The sequence below is a fragment of the Zalophus californianus genome, chromosome 16 (assembly GCF_009762305.2).
Source record: "Zalophus californianus isolate mZalCal1 chromosome 16, mZalCal1.pri.v2, whole genome shotgun sequence".
In the NCBI taxonomy this organism is placed as follows: Eukaryota; Metazoa; Chordata; class Mammalia; order Carnivora; family Otariidae; genus Zalophus; species Zalophus californianus.
This window is the reverse complement of record NC_045610.1, coordinates 35574186-35590218: the sequence shown is the minus strand read 5'-3', so window position 1 is coordinate 35590218 and position 16033 is coordinate 35574186. Positions and strand designations below refer to the sequence as shown.

At 51.0% G+C, this 16033-nt stretch overlaps 1 protein-coding gene and 1 long non-coding RNA gene across 7 annotated transcripts in view; one reads left to right on the top strand and one right to left on the bottom strand.

The window, feature by feature from the left end:
* Nucleotides 1-236: 236 nt before the first annotated feature.
* RSAD1 (radical S-adenosyl methionine domain containing 1) lies at nucleotides 237-10179 on the top strand. Of its 6 annotated transcripts, none has more exons than XM_027567641.1 (10): nucleotides 237-602; nucleotides 1007-1140; nucleotides 1258-1462; nucleotides 3768-3905; nucleotides 4011-4133; nucleotides 4323-4386; nucleotides 4820-4967; nucleotides 5137-5191; nucleotides 5577-5680; nucleotides 9733-10179. In XM_027567641.1, exons 1-10 carry the CDS (start codon nucleotides 468-470, stop codon nucleotides 9869-9871), a joined length of 1245 nt encoding a protein of 414 aa, XP_027423442.1. In that variant the 5' UTR covers nucleotides 237-467; the 3' UTR covers nucleotides 9872-10179. The 6 variants fall into 6 exon arrangements, with proteins under 6 accessions (XP_027423442.1, XP_027423441.1, XP_027423436.1 ...); XM_027567639.2 differs by lacking the exon at nucleotides 9733-10179 and adding exons at nucleotides 5870-6019; nucleotides 9447-9583 and having other exon boundaries at nucleotides 240-602; nucleotides 3768-4133; XM_027567637.2 differs by lacking the exon at nucleotides 9733-10179 and adding exons at nucleotides 5870-6019; nucleotides 9444-9579 and having other exon boundaries at nucleotides 240-602; nucleotides 3768-4133.
* The window catches only part of LOC113907904, a 38103-nt gene continuing 28110 nt past the window's right edge, over nucleotides 6041-16033 (bottom strand). Inside the window, exon 5 of the long non-coding RNA XR_003515312.2 lies at nucleotides 6041-6780. This is a non-coding gene — a long non-coding RNA (uncharacterized LOC113907904). The remainder of the gene's footprint in view (nucleotides 6781-16033) is intronic.

Genomic DNA, 16033 nt, shown 5'->3' with positions numbered 1-16033 from the left:
ACTGGTTTCTCTTTCTCCTGTCTTAAGCACCTGTACTGAGACCTGGTTTCATGCATCTAGATGTCCCCAGTGCCCAGCTCTGAGCCAGGCACGTAAAATGTGAAGGAAGTGAGGGAACGGTCTAAGAATTCCTGGACGGGTAGAGGAACTCGCCCTCGGACAGGGTGAAAAAAGGACGGCGCCTCAGCCCACAACCCGGCCCCCGCCCCGCCCCTCCCTACGCCCCTCCCCGCAAGGGACCGACAGGCGGCTGCGGAGAGCGCGTCGGTGCCCAGCAGGTGGCGCCGCAGCAGCGAGGCCCCCGGGCCCAGGCGGCCCGTCCGGAGACGCGGCCGGCAGTCACGCAGCCCCTCTTCCTTCCGCCGGGGCGGCCCAGCTGGCCTGGCTCCGCGCACTCCCGTGCGCCCCGGGCGCGTGTCGGCCGGATCTCCCGGCGCACCGGGCTGCTCCCCGCCGCAGCGTGCGCCATGGCGCTCCCCGGGACCCGGGCCCGCGGCTGGGCGGCAGCGGCCAAAATTGCCCAGAGGCGCCGCCACGCGGAGGGCGCGAGAGGATCCTCGAGTCGTGCGCCCCCGAGCTCGCGCGCGGCGCTTTACGTGCACGTGAGTGGGGCGGGGGCGGCGGGCCGGGGCCCACGTGGCGTCTGGTCGCGCGGTGAAGCCACCTCCGTCTGTCCCGGCCCGCAGACGAGGTCTGGTACGGGACGCGGTGCCCGGGCAAGGAAATGACCTAGATCGGAGACCTGAAGTCGCTGGTGCTCGCCAGTTTGGTGACCTTGACCGAGTGATTTCCTTCTGAGCCTCAGTTTTCTCCTAATGAAGTGGGCATAATATTCCCTGTCTCACCTGCCTTGGGGAGTTGTGTGGCTTAGATGGTGTAGCCGTTGTTGAGGACTTTGGGATGGGGATGTGTGCGACGGAACCCTGCAAACGGCGAGGGCCGCTGGGGTCACCCCGCGCCCCGCTCATCCACCCCTGCCCCTCGCTCATCCACCCCTGCCCCCCAGTGGCCGTACTGTGAGAAGCGCTGCAGTTACTGCAATTTCAACAAATACGTCCCCCGCGGCGTGGATGAGGCAGCCATGCGGAGCTGTCTGGTGACCGAGGCTCAGACGCTGTTGCGACTCAGCGGGGTGCGGAGGTCGGTACTGGGGCTGTAGGCGGGGTCTTGGAAGTTGTTTGGAGGGAGTAGCTAGGACCGGTGCAGGCGTCCGGGAGGGCTCCCCCAGGTCTCATCTTCTCCACCCTCTTTCCCCAGGGTGGAATCTGTGTTCTTTGGTGGGGGCACCCCCAGTCTGGCCAGTCCCAGCACTGTGGCTGCTGTCCTGGAGGCGGTGGACCAGGCAGCTCACTTGCCTGCAGACTCCGAAGTCACATTGGAGGCCAACCCCACTTCGCCCTCCGGCGCCAGGCTGGCAGCTTTTGGGGCTGCAGGGGTCAACCGGTTGTCCATCGGCCTCCAGGTAGCCCATCTCACCCACCGCATCCCAGGGCACCCAGACCTTCAGTGCTGTCTCTCCTCTGGTCACATTCATTAATTGGGCAAACATTTATTGAGCTCCTCTGGGTGTCAGGGCCCAGTAGGCCCTGGAAAGTGTATGGTGACACTTGTGCTTAATTGCTGCTGTGTTAGCCCCCAGGCTTCATGAGGCTGGGATCATACATGCCTTTTTTTATTTTTTAATCGCAATATTCCAAGTACCCACCATAGTGCATGGCACAGAGTAGACAGTCAAAAATTTTTGTTACATGATTGGAGACACAGGAAGAGGCAGACAGGTCATCAGATCATTGCAGCATGGTGAGGGCTGCCAATAAAGGGGTCCCAACAAAAGCCTTTCAGAGTACAGCCCGAAGGGCATCTCAGGCTGATGAAATCCTGGACACCTTCCTGGAGGAGGTGATCTTTGATGAGGAGGAGGACTTCCACAGGAGAGAGGGTGTGGGAGGAAAAGACACAGGATATGGAAGAGTCTTGCACGTTCTGGGGAGCTATGAGTCATTCTGTCACTGGAGAGGCGGGAGGCAAGGCTGCAACGTAGGGCCCAAAAGCCTTGAGCATCATACTAGTTTTTGGGGGGCACCTGGCTGGCTCTGTCAGCGAAGTGTGTGACTCTTGGTCTCAGGGCCGTGAGTTCAGGCCCCACAGTAGAGATTACTTAAATAAATAAATAAATAAATAAGCTTTAAAAAAAAAAAAAGACTTTTTTTGTGGTAAGAACAGATAACCTGAGATCAGTATACCCTCTTAACAAATTTTTTTAGTGTACAGTATGGTATTAATAATTATAAGCACAGTGTTGTACAGTAAGTCTCTAGAACTTATTAAGAGATGTTTTAAACACTGGCCTGTATTCTTCAAAAATGTCATGTCATGAAAGACAAAGGCTGAGTATCTAGACTCAGAGAGAGGAAAGGAACAATGAGAGCTGACTGCAATGTGTGACCCAGTTGGATCCTGGATTCGGGTGGCAAGGGGAAGTTACTCCAGTGAACAGTATTGGGACAACTTTGAATATGACACTGTATTAGATAATGGTGTCGTGTCAGTGTGACATTTCCTGAACTCTATAATTGGATTGTGGTTATGTAAGAGATTGTCCTTGTTCTTAGGAAATGTGCACTTTAGTATTTAGGGGTACAGGGGTATGGTGTTTAAGTTAATTACGTTAAAGCAACCACATTGCAAGTGCTCACTAGCGTGCGGTCAGTGGCTAGCATATTCTGCTAAAATGTTCTGTGTCTGCAGTGACCAGTACAGTAGCTACTGACCACATGTCAGTAAACGCTTGGAATATGATTATTGAAATTTAACTAACTTTAAATAGCCACATGTGGTTAGTGTCGACTGTATTGGACAGTGCAGATAGAGGACATCTCTGTCATCCCAGAAAGTTCTTTTGGTCAGTGCTGGCCTATAACTTACTGCCAAATGATTCAACACTGTAATCACATATGTGTATATTTAGAGACAAAGCAAGTGTGGCAAAATGTTATTCGGTGAATCTAAATGAAGGTGTTTATTGTACTCTTCTTTCAATTTTTGTAGAGGTTTAAAGTATTTTTCAAAAAGGAAAACTTAAAAACACTCTCGGCTTTGGAGTGAGACAGTCCTAAATTCCAGGTCTGACTTTGTATGACGTTGGGCAAGTTACTTGGCATTTCTTTTTTTTTTTTTTTTTAAGACTTTATTTATTTGAGAGAGAGCGCAAGCAAGAGAGCATGGGTGGAGGGGGTGGGTGGTGGATCCCAGGACCCTGGGACCATGACCTGAGCCCAAGGCAGACGCTTAACTGACTGAGCCACCCAGGTGCCCCACTTAACACTTCTAAACCTTAGTTTTCTTATCTATAAAATAGAGCTAATGTCAGAGGATTATAAGGATACATTACACGTTGTTTAAAAATGCTTTGTGCAGGGGCGCCTGGGTGGCTCAGTCAGTTAAGCGTCTGCCTTCAGCTCAGGTCATGATCCCAGGGTCCTGGGATCGAGCCCCGCATCAGGCTCCCTGCTCAGCGGGAAGCCTGCTTCTCCCTCTCCCCCTCCCCCTGCTTGTGTTCCCTCTCTCGCTGTGTCTCTCTCTGTCAAATAAATAAACAAAATCTTTAAAAAAAAAAATGCTTTGCGCACAGTGAGCCATAACCCTTGGTTGTGGCTTGTTCCAGCTCCCTGCCGTGTCCTGTGTACCTGTCCTCAGTGAGGTCGGTCACATGTTCCTGTCTGCCTCTGAGCTGGCCTCCGTGCTTACACCTGACCCTCTCTCCTCAGTCCCTGGATGACACCGAGCTCCAGCTGCTGGGGCGGACACACTCGGCCAGAGATGCTCTCCAGACACTGGCAGAGGCACGGCGCCTCTTCCCCGGCCGCGTGTCTGTGGACCTGATGCTGGGGCTGCCAGCCCAGCAGGTGGGGCCGTGGCTCGGGCAGTTGCGGATGCTGCTGGGCCGCTGTGACGACCACCTCTCCCTCTACCAGCTGACCCTGGAGCGGGGCACCGCACTCTTCACCCAGGTGCAGCGGGGCACCCTTCCTGCCCCTGACCCCGAGCTTGCTGCTGAGATGTACCAGGAGGGACGGGCCGTGCTCCGGGAGGCCGGCTTCCGCCAGTATGAGGTCTCCAACTTCGCCCGGAATGTAAGTCCTGGGGCCCACGGCTGAAGTTGGGGAACAGGCAGGCTAAGCTGGGACTGGAGAACTGTGGCCCTCTGGGGAAGGGGGTTTCTGCTGGCTGCTCTCGAGGCCTTGAGCTAGGACCTTCTAACCAGGTGCAGAAACTGGCCCACCTTCCTCACTCTGAACGGACTATTCCCTCCCTCCCCGCAGGGGGCGCTCAGTACCCACAATTGGACTTACTGGCAGTGCGGTCAGTACCTTGGCATTGGGCCTGGTGAGTCCCCTGTGAACCGAAGAAGGGATGACTCAGGAGCAGAATGTCACGGCTGTGTGATCTTGGGCCACTTGTTAACCTCTCCAAGCCTCTGTTTCCTTCTGCATAAAGTGCAGCAACAAATAATACCTACTTTGTATAGCTGTTCGATATATATTTTGAGATGCTGGGTATAGCGCCTGGTACCGTGGTTCTCAGTTGTTAGCGTGTACCAGAATTACCTGGAGGGCTTGTTAAAATGCAGATCGCTGGGCCCTGCGTCCAGAATTTCTGACTGGACGGGCTTGGTTGGTGTAGGGCCCAAGGATTTACATTTCTAGCATATTAGATGCCATTTGTCCAGGGACCACATTTTGAGAACCACTGATTCAACATCTGGCGAGCACCCAGCATTCGCTGCTACTGAAGTGGGGGTGGTGCTTGATGTTGCCAGGGGCCCACGGGCGATTTGTGCCCCAGGGGGCTGGGGGCCACACCCGGGAGGCTCGGATCCAGACCCTGGAGCCGGACAACTGGATGAAAGAGGTGATGCTGTTTGGGCACGGCACCCGGCGGCGCGTCCCCTTGGGCCAGCTGGAGCTGTGAGCATCTGAGGGGGGCCTGCACCCCCAGAGCCCTCCCCATGGGCGCACCTTTGCTTCCTGCCTTGCCCTGCCCCCTCCCTCCCCATCCTGCATGTCCTTATATGTGTGTTAAGAACAGGGGGGAGGCCCAGCTCTCTCCAGGACACCGTGATGGTTGTTCTCTCAGGCTAGAGGAAGTTTTGGCCATGGGGCTACGTACAGACGTGGGGATCACTCACCAGGTAAGGGGGGCTGCAGGGCGCTGTGGCACACCACTTCCTTCTCCTAAGTCCTGCAGAATCACTGTCCCTTCTGTGCATGCACATGGGCACACACACCTAGTTCTCTGGGGCGGGTAACTGGAGATTGGCCTTGGCCCAGCCAAGGCCTGATGGGTAGAAACAGTGGGCAGGGTGGGGCTGCGGTGAGGACCCTGGACTAGGGCCACACTAGAGCCCGCCCGCCCCCACCCCCACCCCCGGCTCTAGATGTGTATGAGTCATTGCGGAGATCCCTGTGCAGGCCGGACCCTCCCTTGCCCTTACCACACCCACAGACATGGGATCAGAGTAGCCTGGCCAGCTACCCACCATGGTCTCTGCACCCCTCACCCTTCTGGTTTCCCAGCACTGGCAGCAGTTTGAGCCCCAGCTGAGCCTCTGGGACGTGTTTGGAGCAAGCGAGGAGGTGAAGGCACTGCTGGCTCAGGGCCTGTTGCTGCTGGATCACAGGTGTGTCGTGGTGGCGGGGGGGGCTCGTGCCAGGAGGCCCAGGGAGCCCTGACTACAGATCCACAGGCCCAGGAGGGAAAAGGACCAACGACAAGGGGCCGGTGGGTGCTGGGTGCTTTGTACCGCTGGAAGGCAAGGATTGAAATTGGTAAGACCAGGCAGTCACGCCCAGGCCTCTTGGTTTTCCAGGGGTCTTCGGTGTTCCTGGGAGGGTCTGGCTGTGCTAGACTCTCTGTTGCTGACCCTCCTGCCTCGACTCCAAGAGGCCTGGCAGCAGAGAACCCCCTCCCCTGTGCAAGGAGGATGACCAGACCCTCCTGTGTCCCAGGACCATGCCAGGTGGGCTTCGGGGGCGGGACTGACGCTTTCCACTGGCAGCTGCCATCTCAGCACCAGTCACCGCTCAGCCTTGGCATCCTCAGGGGCATGGCAACAGCGAGGTGCATGCGAGGACATTTCTGGTTTGGGAACTTGAATCAGGGCCACCCACCACCACCAGAGAAGGAGTAATGGTTTCTGCAAGTGCCTCTCGTTAGTGGGCTCTAAAGCAAATCCTGGCTGGCAAGAGATTCTGAGAACTCTAGCTCTCAGGCTTCTAGCCCCTACGACATAGGGCAGGGACAGAGAGAGCCTGACATGTGCTGGTGGACCCGTGCCTCCATCCAGTGCAGTGGCCTGCAGGACTCTGAGGACCATGGGAAGGATCAGAGCAGGCCTTACTCTTTCTCTTTGGGCAACCAGGTTATGTCTGGGGTGCTAGAGCCTCACAGACCTTCCTGCGTCCCCTGCTCCCTTCCCCTCTACAGCCCTTGCCTCGAGAGAATGAAGGTGGGGGGAGCTAAGCAGGGAAAGGGAGGGGAGAAGAATTCAGGAAACACCCAGAGCCTGGTAATTTTCCCCTGGCCTTTTACCTACAGAAACATTTGCCTGGTTTTATTTAAACAGCCGAACAAACCCAGTGAGCCCGCCTTGACCTTGGTCTTCTCTTTTGTCCAGCCTCCTTCCCTGGAGGGTAGAATCCTGATTTGGGGACTCGAGCCTTAGTGTAGGGCTGAGGGCTCCTTCCTCCACTGTACATTCCATTTTGAAAGATTTCAAGCCTACGGAAAAGTTAAAAGCATAGTTCAATGTAAAGCACATAGCCTTCGCCGCAGGGTGTTTGTGCATCTGGAAAGAGCAAGTATTTGTAATGTCACCAAGGACATCTTCGACCTGTAAAAAAAAAAGAAAATAGCCATGTTTCCAGACTTTGTGCTCAGCCTGTAGAGTTACTGATTGCTAAATTTTGGCCACATTTACTTTGCCTTTGAATAGCTAGCTAGCTCGCTTTCTTTCTTTTTCTTTGCTGCACCATTTGAAAGAAAGGTGTAGACATCAAACATTTTAGCTTGTATCTCCTGAGAAAAAGAACATTCTCCTATATAGCCACGGCACTGCTGTCAACCTGAGAAAGGGTACTTTCATGCAGTAGTGTGCAGTCCTTTCTCATATTTCCCCAAATGTCTCCAAAACACCATAAAGTTCCTTGGCTGGGGGCGGGGGAGGGGGGCGGAGACACAGGTGCCAGTGATGTTTTATGCTTTACTTTTGGGTATTACATCTGTTTGGTCTTTTTTTTTAAAAACGCTCCTTTCTTTTTTTGTTTATTTTTATGACAGTAGATTTTTCAGAGTCAAAGCCACTCGTCTTACAGAATGTCCCATATTCTGGGTATATCTGTTTGCTAATGATTGGGTTTAGGTAAAATATTTTTGGCAAGAGTACATATAGATATCGTGTAGCTCAAGGTACATAATGCCAGGTCAGGCCCCTGACTAAGGGGGTGGATGCCCAGCCTGCCCATCATACAAGTACATTTTTTCCTTGGAGATGAATAGATTATCAGTAGGGGTGATACCTTGAGAACAAACGAATGCCCTGTTCCCTGACAGTCATTGCTGCAGTGATGTTAGCATTCACTGCTGATTCTTGCTGAAATCATTGACTACATTGGGAGGTGCAGAATGTTCATTCCTGACTCTTAACATCCTGTCTACGTTTGTAACTGGCGTTCATCCATAAAAAAAAGAGCTTTCCCTTTTTTTTTTAACTTTTTTTTACTATTGTTTATAAAGATTTTTATTCATTTATTCGACCGAGAGAGAGAGAGAGAGAGAGAGCACAAGGAGAGGGGGCGGCAGGCAGAGGGAGAAGAGAAGCAGGCTCCCGGCTGAGCAGGGAGGGAGCCCGATGCGGGGCTCGATCTCAGGACCCTGGGATCATGACCTGAGCCCAAGGCAGACGCTTAAGTGACTGAGCCACCCAGGCGCCCCCCCCCTTTGTTTTTTAAAGGGCTGAAACCCTTAACCTAGAAATTGTAGGCAGGATGTGTGTGTATGTGAGAGAGACAGATGGCTGAGGGAGAGAGAGAGAGAAAAGAAAGGGGCATTTTCCTGTGCAGAGGTTCTGTAACTTTCATACCTTATCATATCAAAGGGTCCTGTGATGTCAAAAGTAATTTAGTTCCTGGGCTCATCCGGGCATGCTAAGCTCAGCCTCTGGCTGGGTGACTCAGGATGGGGTTCCCTCCACCCCGCAGATATGGGAGCACGTGCGGTCCCTGGGGGCCTAGTGGGTGTATCCTTTGATCCAAAGGACCCACTAGGTCCTTCTTTGACCTTGTGGTAACCTGGTTACTGTTACTACCTGTCCTTCAGTCATGAAATATTCAACAAGCACTAGGGGTGTGCTCGGCTTGGCGCAGGGCATATGCAGAGATGAATGAGACCCATCCCAGCCCTGGAACTCACTGCCCTATTGATAGATGTGTCAAGAGATAAACTCCAAGGTTATCGGTAAAGATGGGCAGGCAGGCTAGGGAAGCAGAAGCCGGCAGCGGCCACATATGTGGTTCTGAAGGGCTGGGAGCTGGGAAGGGCGTATATGGTTTCTTCCTGCCCCCTCTGGCCCTGGGGCTGCTGGAAGGGTGAGCTGTGCTACTGCGGGGGGGGGGGGAGCCTTTCTTCCCCAGCCTTCCCCTGATCTTGATATTCAAGAAGTGAGCATGGGTTCAGGGCAGGTGCAGCATCAGATAACCTAGGTGCACTCGGGTTTCTCCCAGCTGCCGGGGCTCGTGCCACCCGAGATGTCTGGGCCCTCCCTGCTGGGGCACCTCCCGAGGCCGGCGCAAAGGGCTTGGACAGGAGCCAGAGCCCAGCGCAAGCAGCACGGATCACCTTCTGTGACTCAGCCTCATCCCACCCTCAGCAACTGAATCAGAATCTCTGGGAGGTGAAGCCCAGGCAGCTAGCTTTAAAAATGCTTCCTAAGCAGCTCTAATGAGCAGGCCAGTGTGGGAAGCCCTGACATCTCCTGCCTTCCATCCTGAGGGGCTGAGGTCAGGAGGACCAAGGGGGCAGGGCTACTTTTCGACAGGACACAGTGGAGTGGGGCCCCTCCCACTGAGTCCTGGGCATTCCGTGGCTCATTCATCAGAGGGGTTCTTCTCACTTGTGAGGTTTTGGTTGTCATCTTTTCACCCGCCCTGCTGAAAGCACAGGAGCACAAATAAAAGGGGACAAGAAGCCACTTTGGGGACAAAGTGATGAGAGGAGCTGGGGAAATGGAATATGTGAGTGTGTGGTTACAACACGAAGGACCAAGCCTTCCACGTGCAAGAACATTACAATTTTAAGCCTTAAACTGAGCCGTCCCCATCCCCCACCAGGCAGTGTGAAGTAGGCAGGACAGCTATTTTATTTTATTATTATCATTTTTTTTTCAGTAGGCTCTACACCCAACATGGGGCTCGACCTCGAGACCCCAACATCGAGAGCCACATGCTCTGCTGACTGAGCCAGCCAGGTGCCCCTGGGGTGGCTATTTTAATTTCCATTTTACACTGGGGCCATTGAGATTCTCGACTCAAGTCCTATGAGGAGTAAGTAGCACACCTGGTGTGATGCTTCTGGACATCCAGAACTTTCTGTTACATTGTCATTTTATAACAGGTCGGTTAACCTGTCTCTTAAATTAGGCAGATTTCTGACGGCTTTCTGGCCTCTCTCCCTCAGGCTTGAAGCTGCTGTGTCTGCCCAGTGCCAGGTAGATGGACTTGGTATCTCCGTTTTCCCTCCCAAAGAGGCTCCGGCAGTGAGGCCATCCACTTCCTGGGACAGGACTACATGCTGCAAAGCCAAGGACTTGAAATAATAGGATTGCTGTGGAATCAGTGTTTGTGGCCCCCACGCCCAAGAATTCATACCTGGAAACCGAATCCCCAAGGTGGTGGTATTAGGAGGTGGAACCTTTGGGCGGTGACTAGGTCACGGGGGTGGAGCCTTAGTGCCTTTCTAAAAGAGGCCCCAGAGGACCCCTGGCCCCTTCCGCCACATGAGGACATGGAGAGAAGATGGACATCTGCAAACCAGGAAGTGGACCCTCAGCAGACCCCAGAGCTGCCAGCACCTTGATCTTGGACTTCCCCGCCTCCAGAACTGAAAAGTAAATGGTTATTGTTTAAGCCACCCAGTCTATGGTGTTTTTGTTACAGCAGCCCGAACAGACTAAGATAAGGGGGAAATAACCTGCCTGGTAGATTGCGTTAATTGTTTGAAATGTCTACTAGCCCTCCTCGAGTGCCCCTCCCTGAGCACCCTTGGGAGAGGATATGCCTGCCCTGTTGGCTCTGTAAGAGCCCACAGGTGGGCCACTGTCTCCTCCCTCAGCCACAGAGGCCTGACATGTTCAGGTAGAGACAGACTGTCAGTTTGGGGCCCGGAGTGAAGATGGGGCAGAGGAGCGGCTGACCCCAACAGACAAGCAGGAGTGAGAAATTACCATTTGTCGGAAACTGGTAGGTTTTCAGGGTGTTACTGCGGCATAATTGAGACCTCCCTGGCTGATACAGTCTATAATCCCACCATTCAAAGATGAATCACCATCAGGATTCCGGTATGTAACTGTAGAAATTCTTATATGCAAATGAGCATGTTTACACAGTCCTACAAAAATGGGATCATCTAGCTCTTGCTGTGGAGCCTTCTCATACCTAATGTGTGTGAGTGTCTTTCCACGTCAGATTTGTGTCTATACCCTGTTTGTGTAGCTCCATAGCATACCACTGTGTGGTTATGCCAAAATTTGGGTTTCCAGTTCCTTTTTGGTGAAACTGGAGGTTTAAATGTTATTTTTATAAGCTCCATGAGGAGCGTCTTAGGTAAATATTTTTACGCCCTGGCTTGACCATTTCCTTAGGTTTAGGATAAGTCCTAAGAAGTGGGGTTGCTGACTCTGAGGATATGCACATCCTTTGGATACGCAGTGCCAAACTACCCGCCAGGAAGCCTGCCTGGATCCCCCCTCTGGCCAGCTCACTAGCGCTCATTTCTCTGTAATCTCGTTAATAGCAGGCATGATCGACTTATCCAGATGATCCCAATCCAAAGAGCACTCAATCCTAGCTTTATGATCAGCTCATGGACTGCCTTCCTAACTTTGGCAACTCTTCCATCCATCTGATCCCTCTCAAGTCAGGGAGCCAAGTGGGCACAGCCTCTGGGCCCACCCAGGTAGAAGGCCAAGCAGGAACTGTTGCCCTGTATTCTAGATCCCCTCTGGATTTTTCTTACGCAGAGCTCCTCCCTCCTATCTTCCTCTCCTTGCTTCCCCGTCTTTTCCTAAGGGGCTTTTTAAAGCCACTTTAAAAAAAATTATTAAACAACATTACGGAAACATTAGAATTCTAAATGAAAAAGAAAAAAAAAAAAAACACAACTCCCCACCCATCGGTGGTCCCAACAAATTCGGTGGTTTTTATTGGCCTGTGTTCCCTTGCAGTCCTCATCCAAATGCATGCAAGATTTTTGCCCAGCTGGGCTCCAGCACAGATCTCATTTTGCATCTGTCCCTTTGGCCGCTAGTTGGGTCAGAAGCATTGTTCCATGTTGTTACATGGTTGTCCTCTGTCTCATTTTGTTGCACAATGTTTCAATGGGTGAATAATTTAATAATTATTATCCTGATGTAAGTCACTTAAGTGGTTACCCGTTTTCCTCTACTATAAATCATGCTGTGGCACATGCTTTTATGCATTTAGCTTCTTCCCTCATTGCAATTATTTCCTCAGGTCAATTCCCAAGAATGAGAGAGTTTAAGGTTAAAGGGTGGTGGGAGTGCTCGAATAATACTTGGTATAAACTGTTATGGTTTTCAAGAAGATTTTTCTTCTTTTCTTTTCCTGCTCAAAAAAATAATGCTCTTTTTCAACCGTAGAGAAGAAAGCAAAAATTCTACTACCCAGAAGTTACCACTACTAACATTTGGACAACCATCCCTCCAGACGTCTCTTGATGCATACGTATACATATAGATGTAGAAATAAAAATAATTTCTCACCAAAGGATCACATTCATGTGCCAATTTTGCAAGCTGTTTTTTTACTCAACATGTCCTGGGTTTTTTCATCGGTTCTGCCAGCCACAGTGCCTGTGTGCTATAGCATTATGCATCAAAGTCATAGCTGTGAACCAGGCGCAGTGCCAAGAATTTTCCTGCATTAGCTCATTTAAGCTCCACACCAACCCAGTGAGATAAGTTCTATTATTATCATGCCCATTTTATAGATGAGGGAACAGGCTCAGGGAGTTAATTGACTGCCCAGGGTCACCTAGGTAGGAAGTGGTGGGGCTAGCACTCAGTTTGCATTCTCGGGGGCTCCGAAACAGATGTGTATATAAATAACACATGAATACATTCTTACTGTAAAAAGTAATAATCCTACAAGCAGTACCATAGCATAGAAAGTAAAGTGTGAAAGTCCCCCTTTACACTCCACAAAGGGTTTGACGTGTGAGTCAGTTAAGTTTAGGTTCAAGTGCGTATGACAGAAAACCAAAGTAACATAAGCTTAAGGAAATGAATATATTTCTTTTTCTTCCACATAGAAGAGGTCTGGACAGAGCATTTCAGGGCTGGTATGGTGGGCCTGTGATCTCTGGCCATGAAGAACCCAAGCTTCTAACTTTATGCTCTATCTTCTCAGTTCCTAACTTCTGTCCCTTAAAGCCTCCACATGGTCTAATATGGTCCCTGGAGTTCCAGCCATCATGTCTGCATTCCAGGCAATAGAAAGGGGGGAGGCTGAAGGAGCAATGGTGTTTCCTCCAGCTGAATCAGCCCCCTCTAAAGAGCTTCCTCCAGGGTCCCCCTGCCCCATGACCTCGGCTTGCTTCTAATTGGCCCCCCTTATCCACAAAGGAGGCTGGGAAGTGTGATTTTTAAACTGAGCATGTTGCTGCTTCCCCACCATCCCCCATAAAAGAAGGGCTTGGTTAATTTAGAAAACTGGGGTGGGGGGCAGAATAGCTATTAAGAGGCAGTCAGCTCTACCACCATGTGTATCCCTCCCTGTCCTTTTCTACAAATTTATATATGTATGTATGTATGTATGTACATACATATAAATATAGTTTTAAAATATTGTGTAAGTGGTACCTTGTTTTAGTTTACATATTAAAATTTCCCAACCAGATTAAACATTTTCTATTAAATATTTATTTACTAGTTATTGTGTTGTATGCATATTTCCTGATCGAGTTGAACGAACTGTCTAGATAGAATAGACTAGAACAGAATAGGTATTATAACTATGATGACTTTTCGTCTTATTTGCTGTCAGAATTGCTTCAAGTATACCACCCTTTTATCCAGTATACCCATCCTCTCTCTCCTTATTTTTGGAAACAAGTTTTCTATACCTGTCAGATATTCACATATTGAGTCCATCTTTTTCCCTGTGACTTTTCTGTCAGTTCGAGGCACCAGAGAGGGGGTCAACTTCCAAGTTGTCTGCTCCCGCCAGGAGACGCAGTCTAATGTTGGCGGCTAGGCCCACCTGGGTCCAAATCTCCACTCTGCTGCTTCCCACCTGCATGACCGGAGGCAGGAAAGTTCCTTCATCTGAGATCTAGTGTTTCGTGACGGGGTGTAGTGAAGGGGCTACACCAGCCCTGGGTTATCAAAGCTGGCTCTGCGTCAGAACCACCAGATGGGTGGTAAAATGCACCTTCCTGGGCCCCTCTGAGATTTACAGAATCCAAATCTCTGTATCCAGGAATCTGTATTTTTTATTTATTTATTTAAAACTTGGGTTTCACTACATTTTTTTTAAAGCATTTTACCTATTAGAGAGAAAGAGAACAGGAGCAGGGGGAAGGGGCAGAGGGGGAAGCAGAAGCAGACACCGTGCTGAGCAGGGAGCCCCGACGTGGGGCTCAATCCTAGGACCCTGAGATCATGACCTGAGCTGAAGGCAGACGCTTAACCCACTGAGCCACCCAGGCTCCCCAGGGCTCTGTATTTCTTTTTTTAAGATTTTATTTATTTATTTGACAGAGAGAGACACAGCAAGAGAGGGAACACAAGCAGGGGGAGTGGGAGAGGGAGAAGCAGGCTTCCCGCCGAGCAGGGATCCCCCTGCGGGGCTCAATCCCAGGACCCCGGGATCATGACGTGAGCCGAAGGCAGACGCTTAACGACTTGAGCCACGCAGGCGCCCCAGGGGCTCTGTATTTTTAAATGCTCCCCGGGTGAACCTGATGCGCAGCCATACTTCAGGACCACTGGGTCAGCCCAGGTCCGAGATTGCTTCCTGCACCGTGGTCTGAGTAGGGAGTTGGGTTGGGGGCTGCAGCAGCCCTTGGCTACAGTCACTGCTGCAGCCAGCAGGTCTTGCCTCTTCCTCTTGGATCAACAGCTCCCATTTCACATCCAGCCTGATCAGCAGCCTCTTCTCCCTTCTTTGGGGCAGGGGATGGTAAGATGGTAGTCAGGCTCCTGGGATGTGGCCTAAGTGGCTGTCATAGTAATGCCCCTGGGAGGAAGCCAGTGTCACTTACTAGCTGGGTGACCTGAATTAAGCCACTCTGTGAGATTCCATTTCCTCACCTCTGAAGGCAGGACTGTGCCTTTTTCAAGGTTATTATAAGGTTGGCAATGATGGATGGATGGATGGATGGATGGATGGATGGATGGATGGATGGATGGATAGGAAGAGCCCTAGTATAATTCCCGGCCAAAATGCACATTTGACAAATGCAGTAGTTATTACTATCAGCATTTTCATTGTGATTTACGGTGCCCGGGGCATGCTAGCCCTAAGGAAGACAGGTCCTGAACAGGAATCCCTGGTGGCTGACAAGGCCTTGCCAGTAGGTAGCCTTGGAAACATTTTCCTCCCATCCCACTATAGAACTTGCCACCTCCCCGGTGGCTGGGAGGGCGTGTGCCACAGGCAGAGTGACAACCTCCAGGCAGCATCACCCATACTTTTTATACCAGTGTTCCTTGCTCTTCCCCAGCAGGTGAGACAGGAATGGCCCCATTCTTCAGGTGGCTCAGCTATGCAGGCAGGGATATGCACCTGCCTCCCAGACCCCTGACACCTGGGGCGCACTCCCAGAGTGTGCCTTGCCTTTTCCCACCTCCTGATTAGTAGGTCTCTCGTGGTGCCCATTGACCCTCATTCTTCCCTAGACTTTGGGCCTCCTTACCTCCATTCCTACTGTTCCTGACTCAGCCTGGGGCTTCTGTGGAATTTGACCAACTTACACAGGCCTCACTTTCTTTGATGACCCTTCTTATTGTGATCAAGACCCCAGTAAGAGGCCAAATGCCTTTCGGAGGCTCTTGGAAGCACCAATGGGGAATAAGGTGGGCAAGGTCTCGGCTCCTGGAGGCTGCTTTAGATCACTGAGGAAGCAAATGCCCTTCCTCCAGGTGCCCCTTCTCCCGACTGACCCTTCAGGGTAATTCATGAACAATACAAATGAGCGATGTAAACTGTCGAGCAGGCAACCCTAATCTTGAACAAAGTCTGAAGGTCCAGGGACATTTTAACGATCTACTCATGCACCCCCAGCTTGAGCACAGCCTGAATGGTTCCCTTCTTGGGCCCTGGTGTGTGAAAGCTTCAGATTCCAGCTCCGGTGCTTAATCTCAGGCAAGGGACTTTACCTTTCTGTGCCTCAGTTTCTTCATCTGTAAAATGGGGATGCTAATAAGATTCTCCACCTCATTTGACTATTGTAAACATTGAAGAAGTTAGCATACATAACTAAAACAACCAGAGAAAAATATATAAGTTGGATTTCATCAAATTAAAATTTTTTGTGTGTCGAAGGACACCGTCAAGAAAGTGAAAGGAAAACCCACAGAAGGGAAGAAAGTATTTGCAAATCATACATCTGACCAGGATTTGACATCCAGCATATATAAATAATTTCTATAACTCAACAACAAAAACGACAACCCAATTAAAAAGCAGGCAAAGGATGTAAATAGCCTTTTCTCCAAAGAAGATATTCAAATGGCCAG

Coding starts and splice junctions, on each gene's coding strand:
- RSAD1 (XM_027567635.1), top strand. CDS start 468: ATGGCGCTCCCCGGGACCCGGGCCCGCGGCTGGGCGGCAGCGGCCAAA. Junction 603..1,006: donor GCGCGGCGCTTTACGTGCAC/GTGAGTGGGGCG, acceptor CCTGCCCCCCAG/TGGCCGTACTGTGAGAAGCG. Junction 1,141..1,257: donor CGACTCAGCGGGGTGCGGAG/GTCGGTACTGGG, acceptor CTCTTTCCCCAG/GGTGGAATCTGTGTTCTTTG.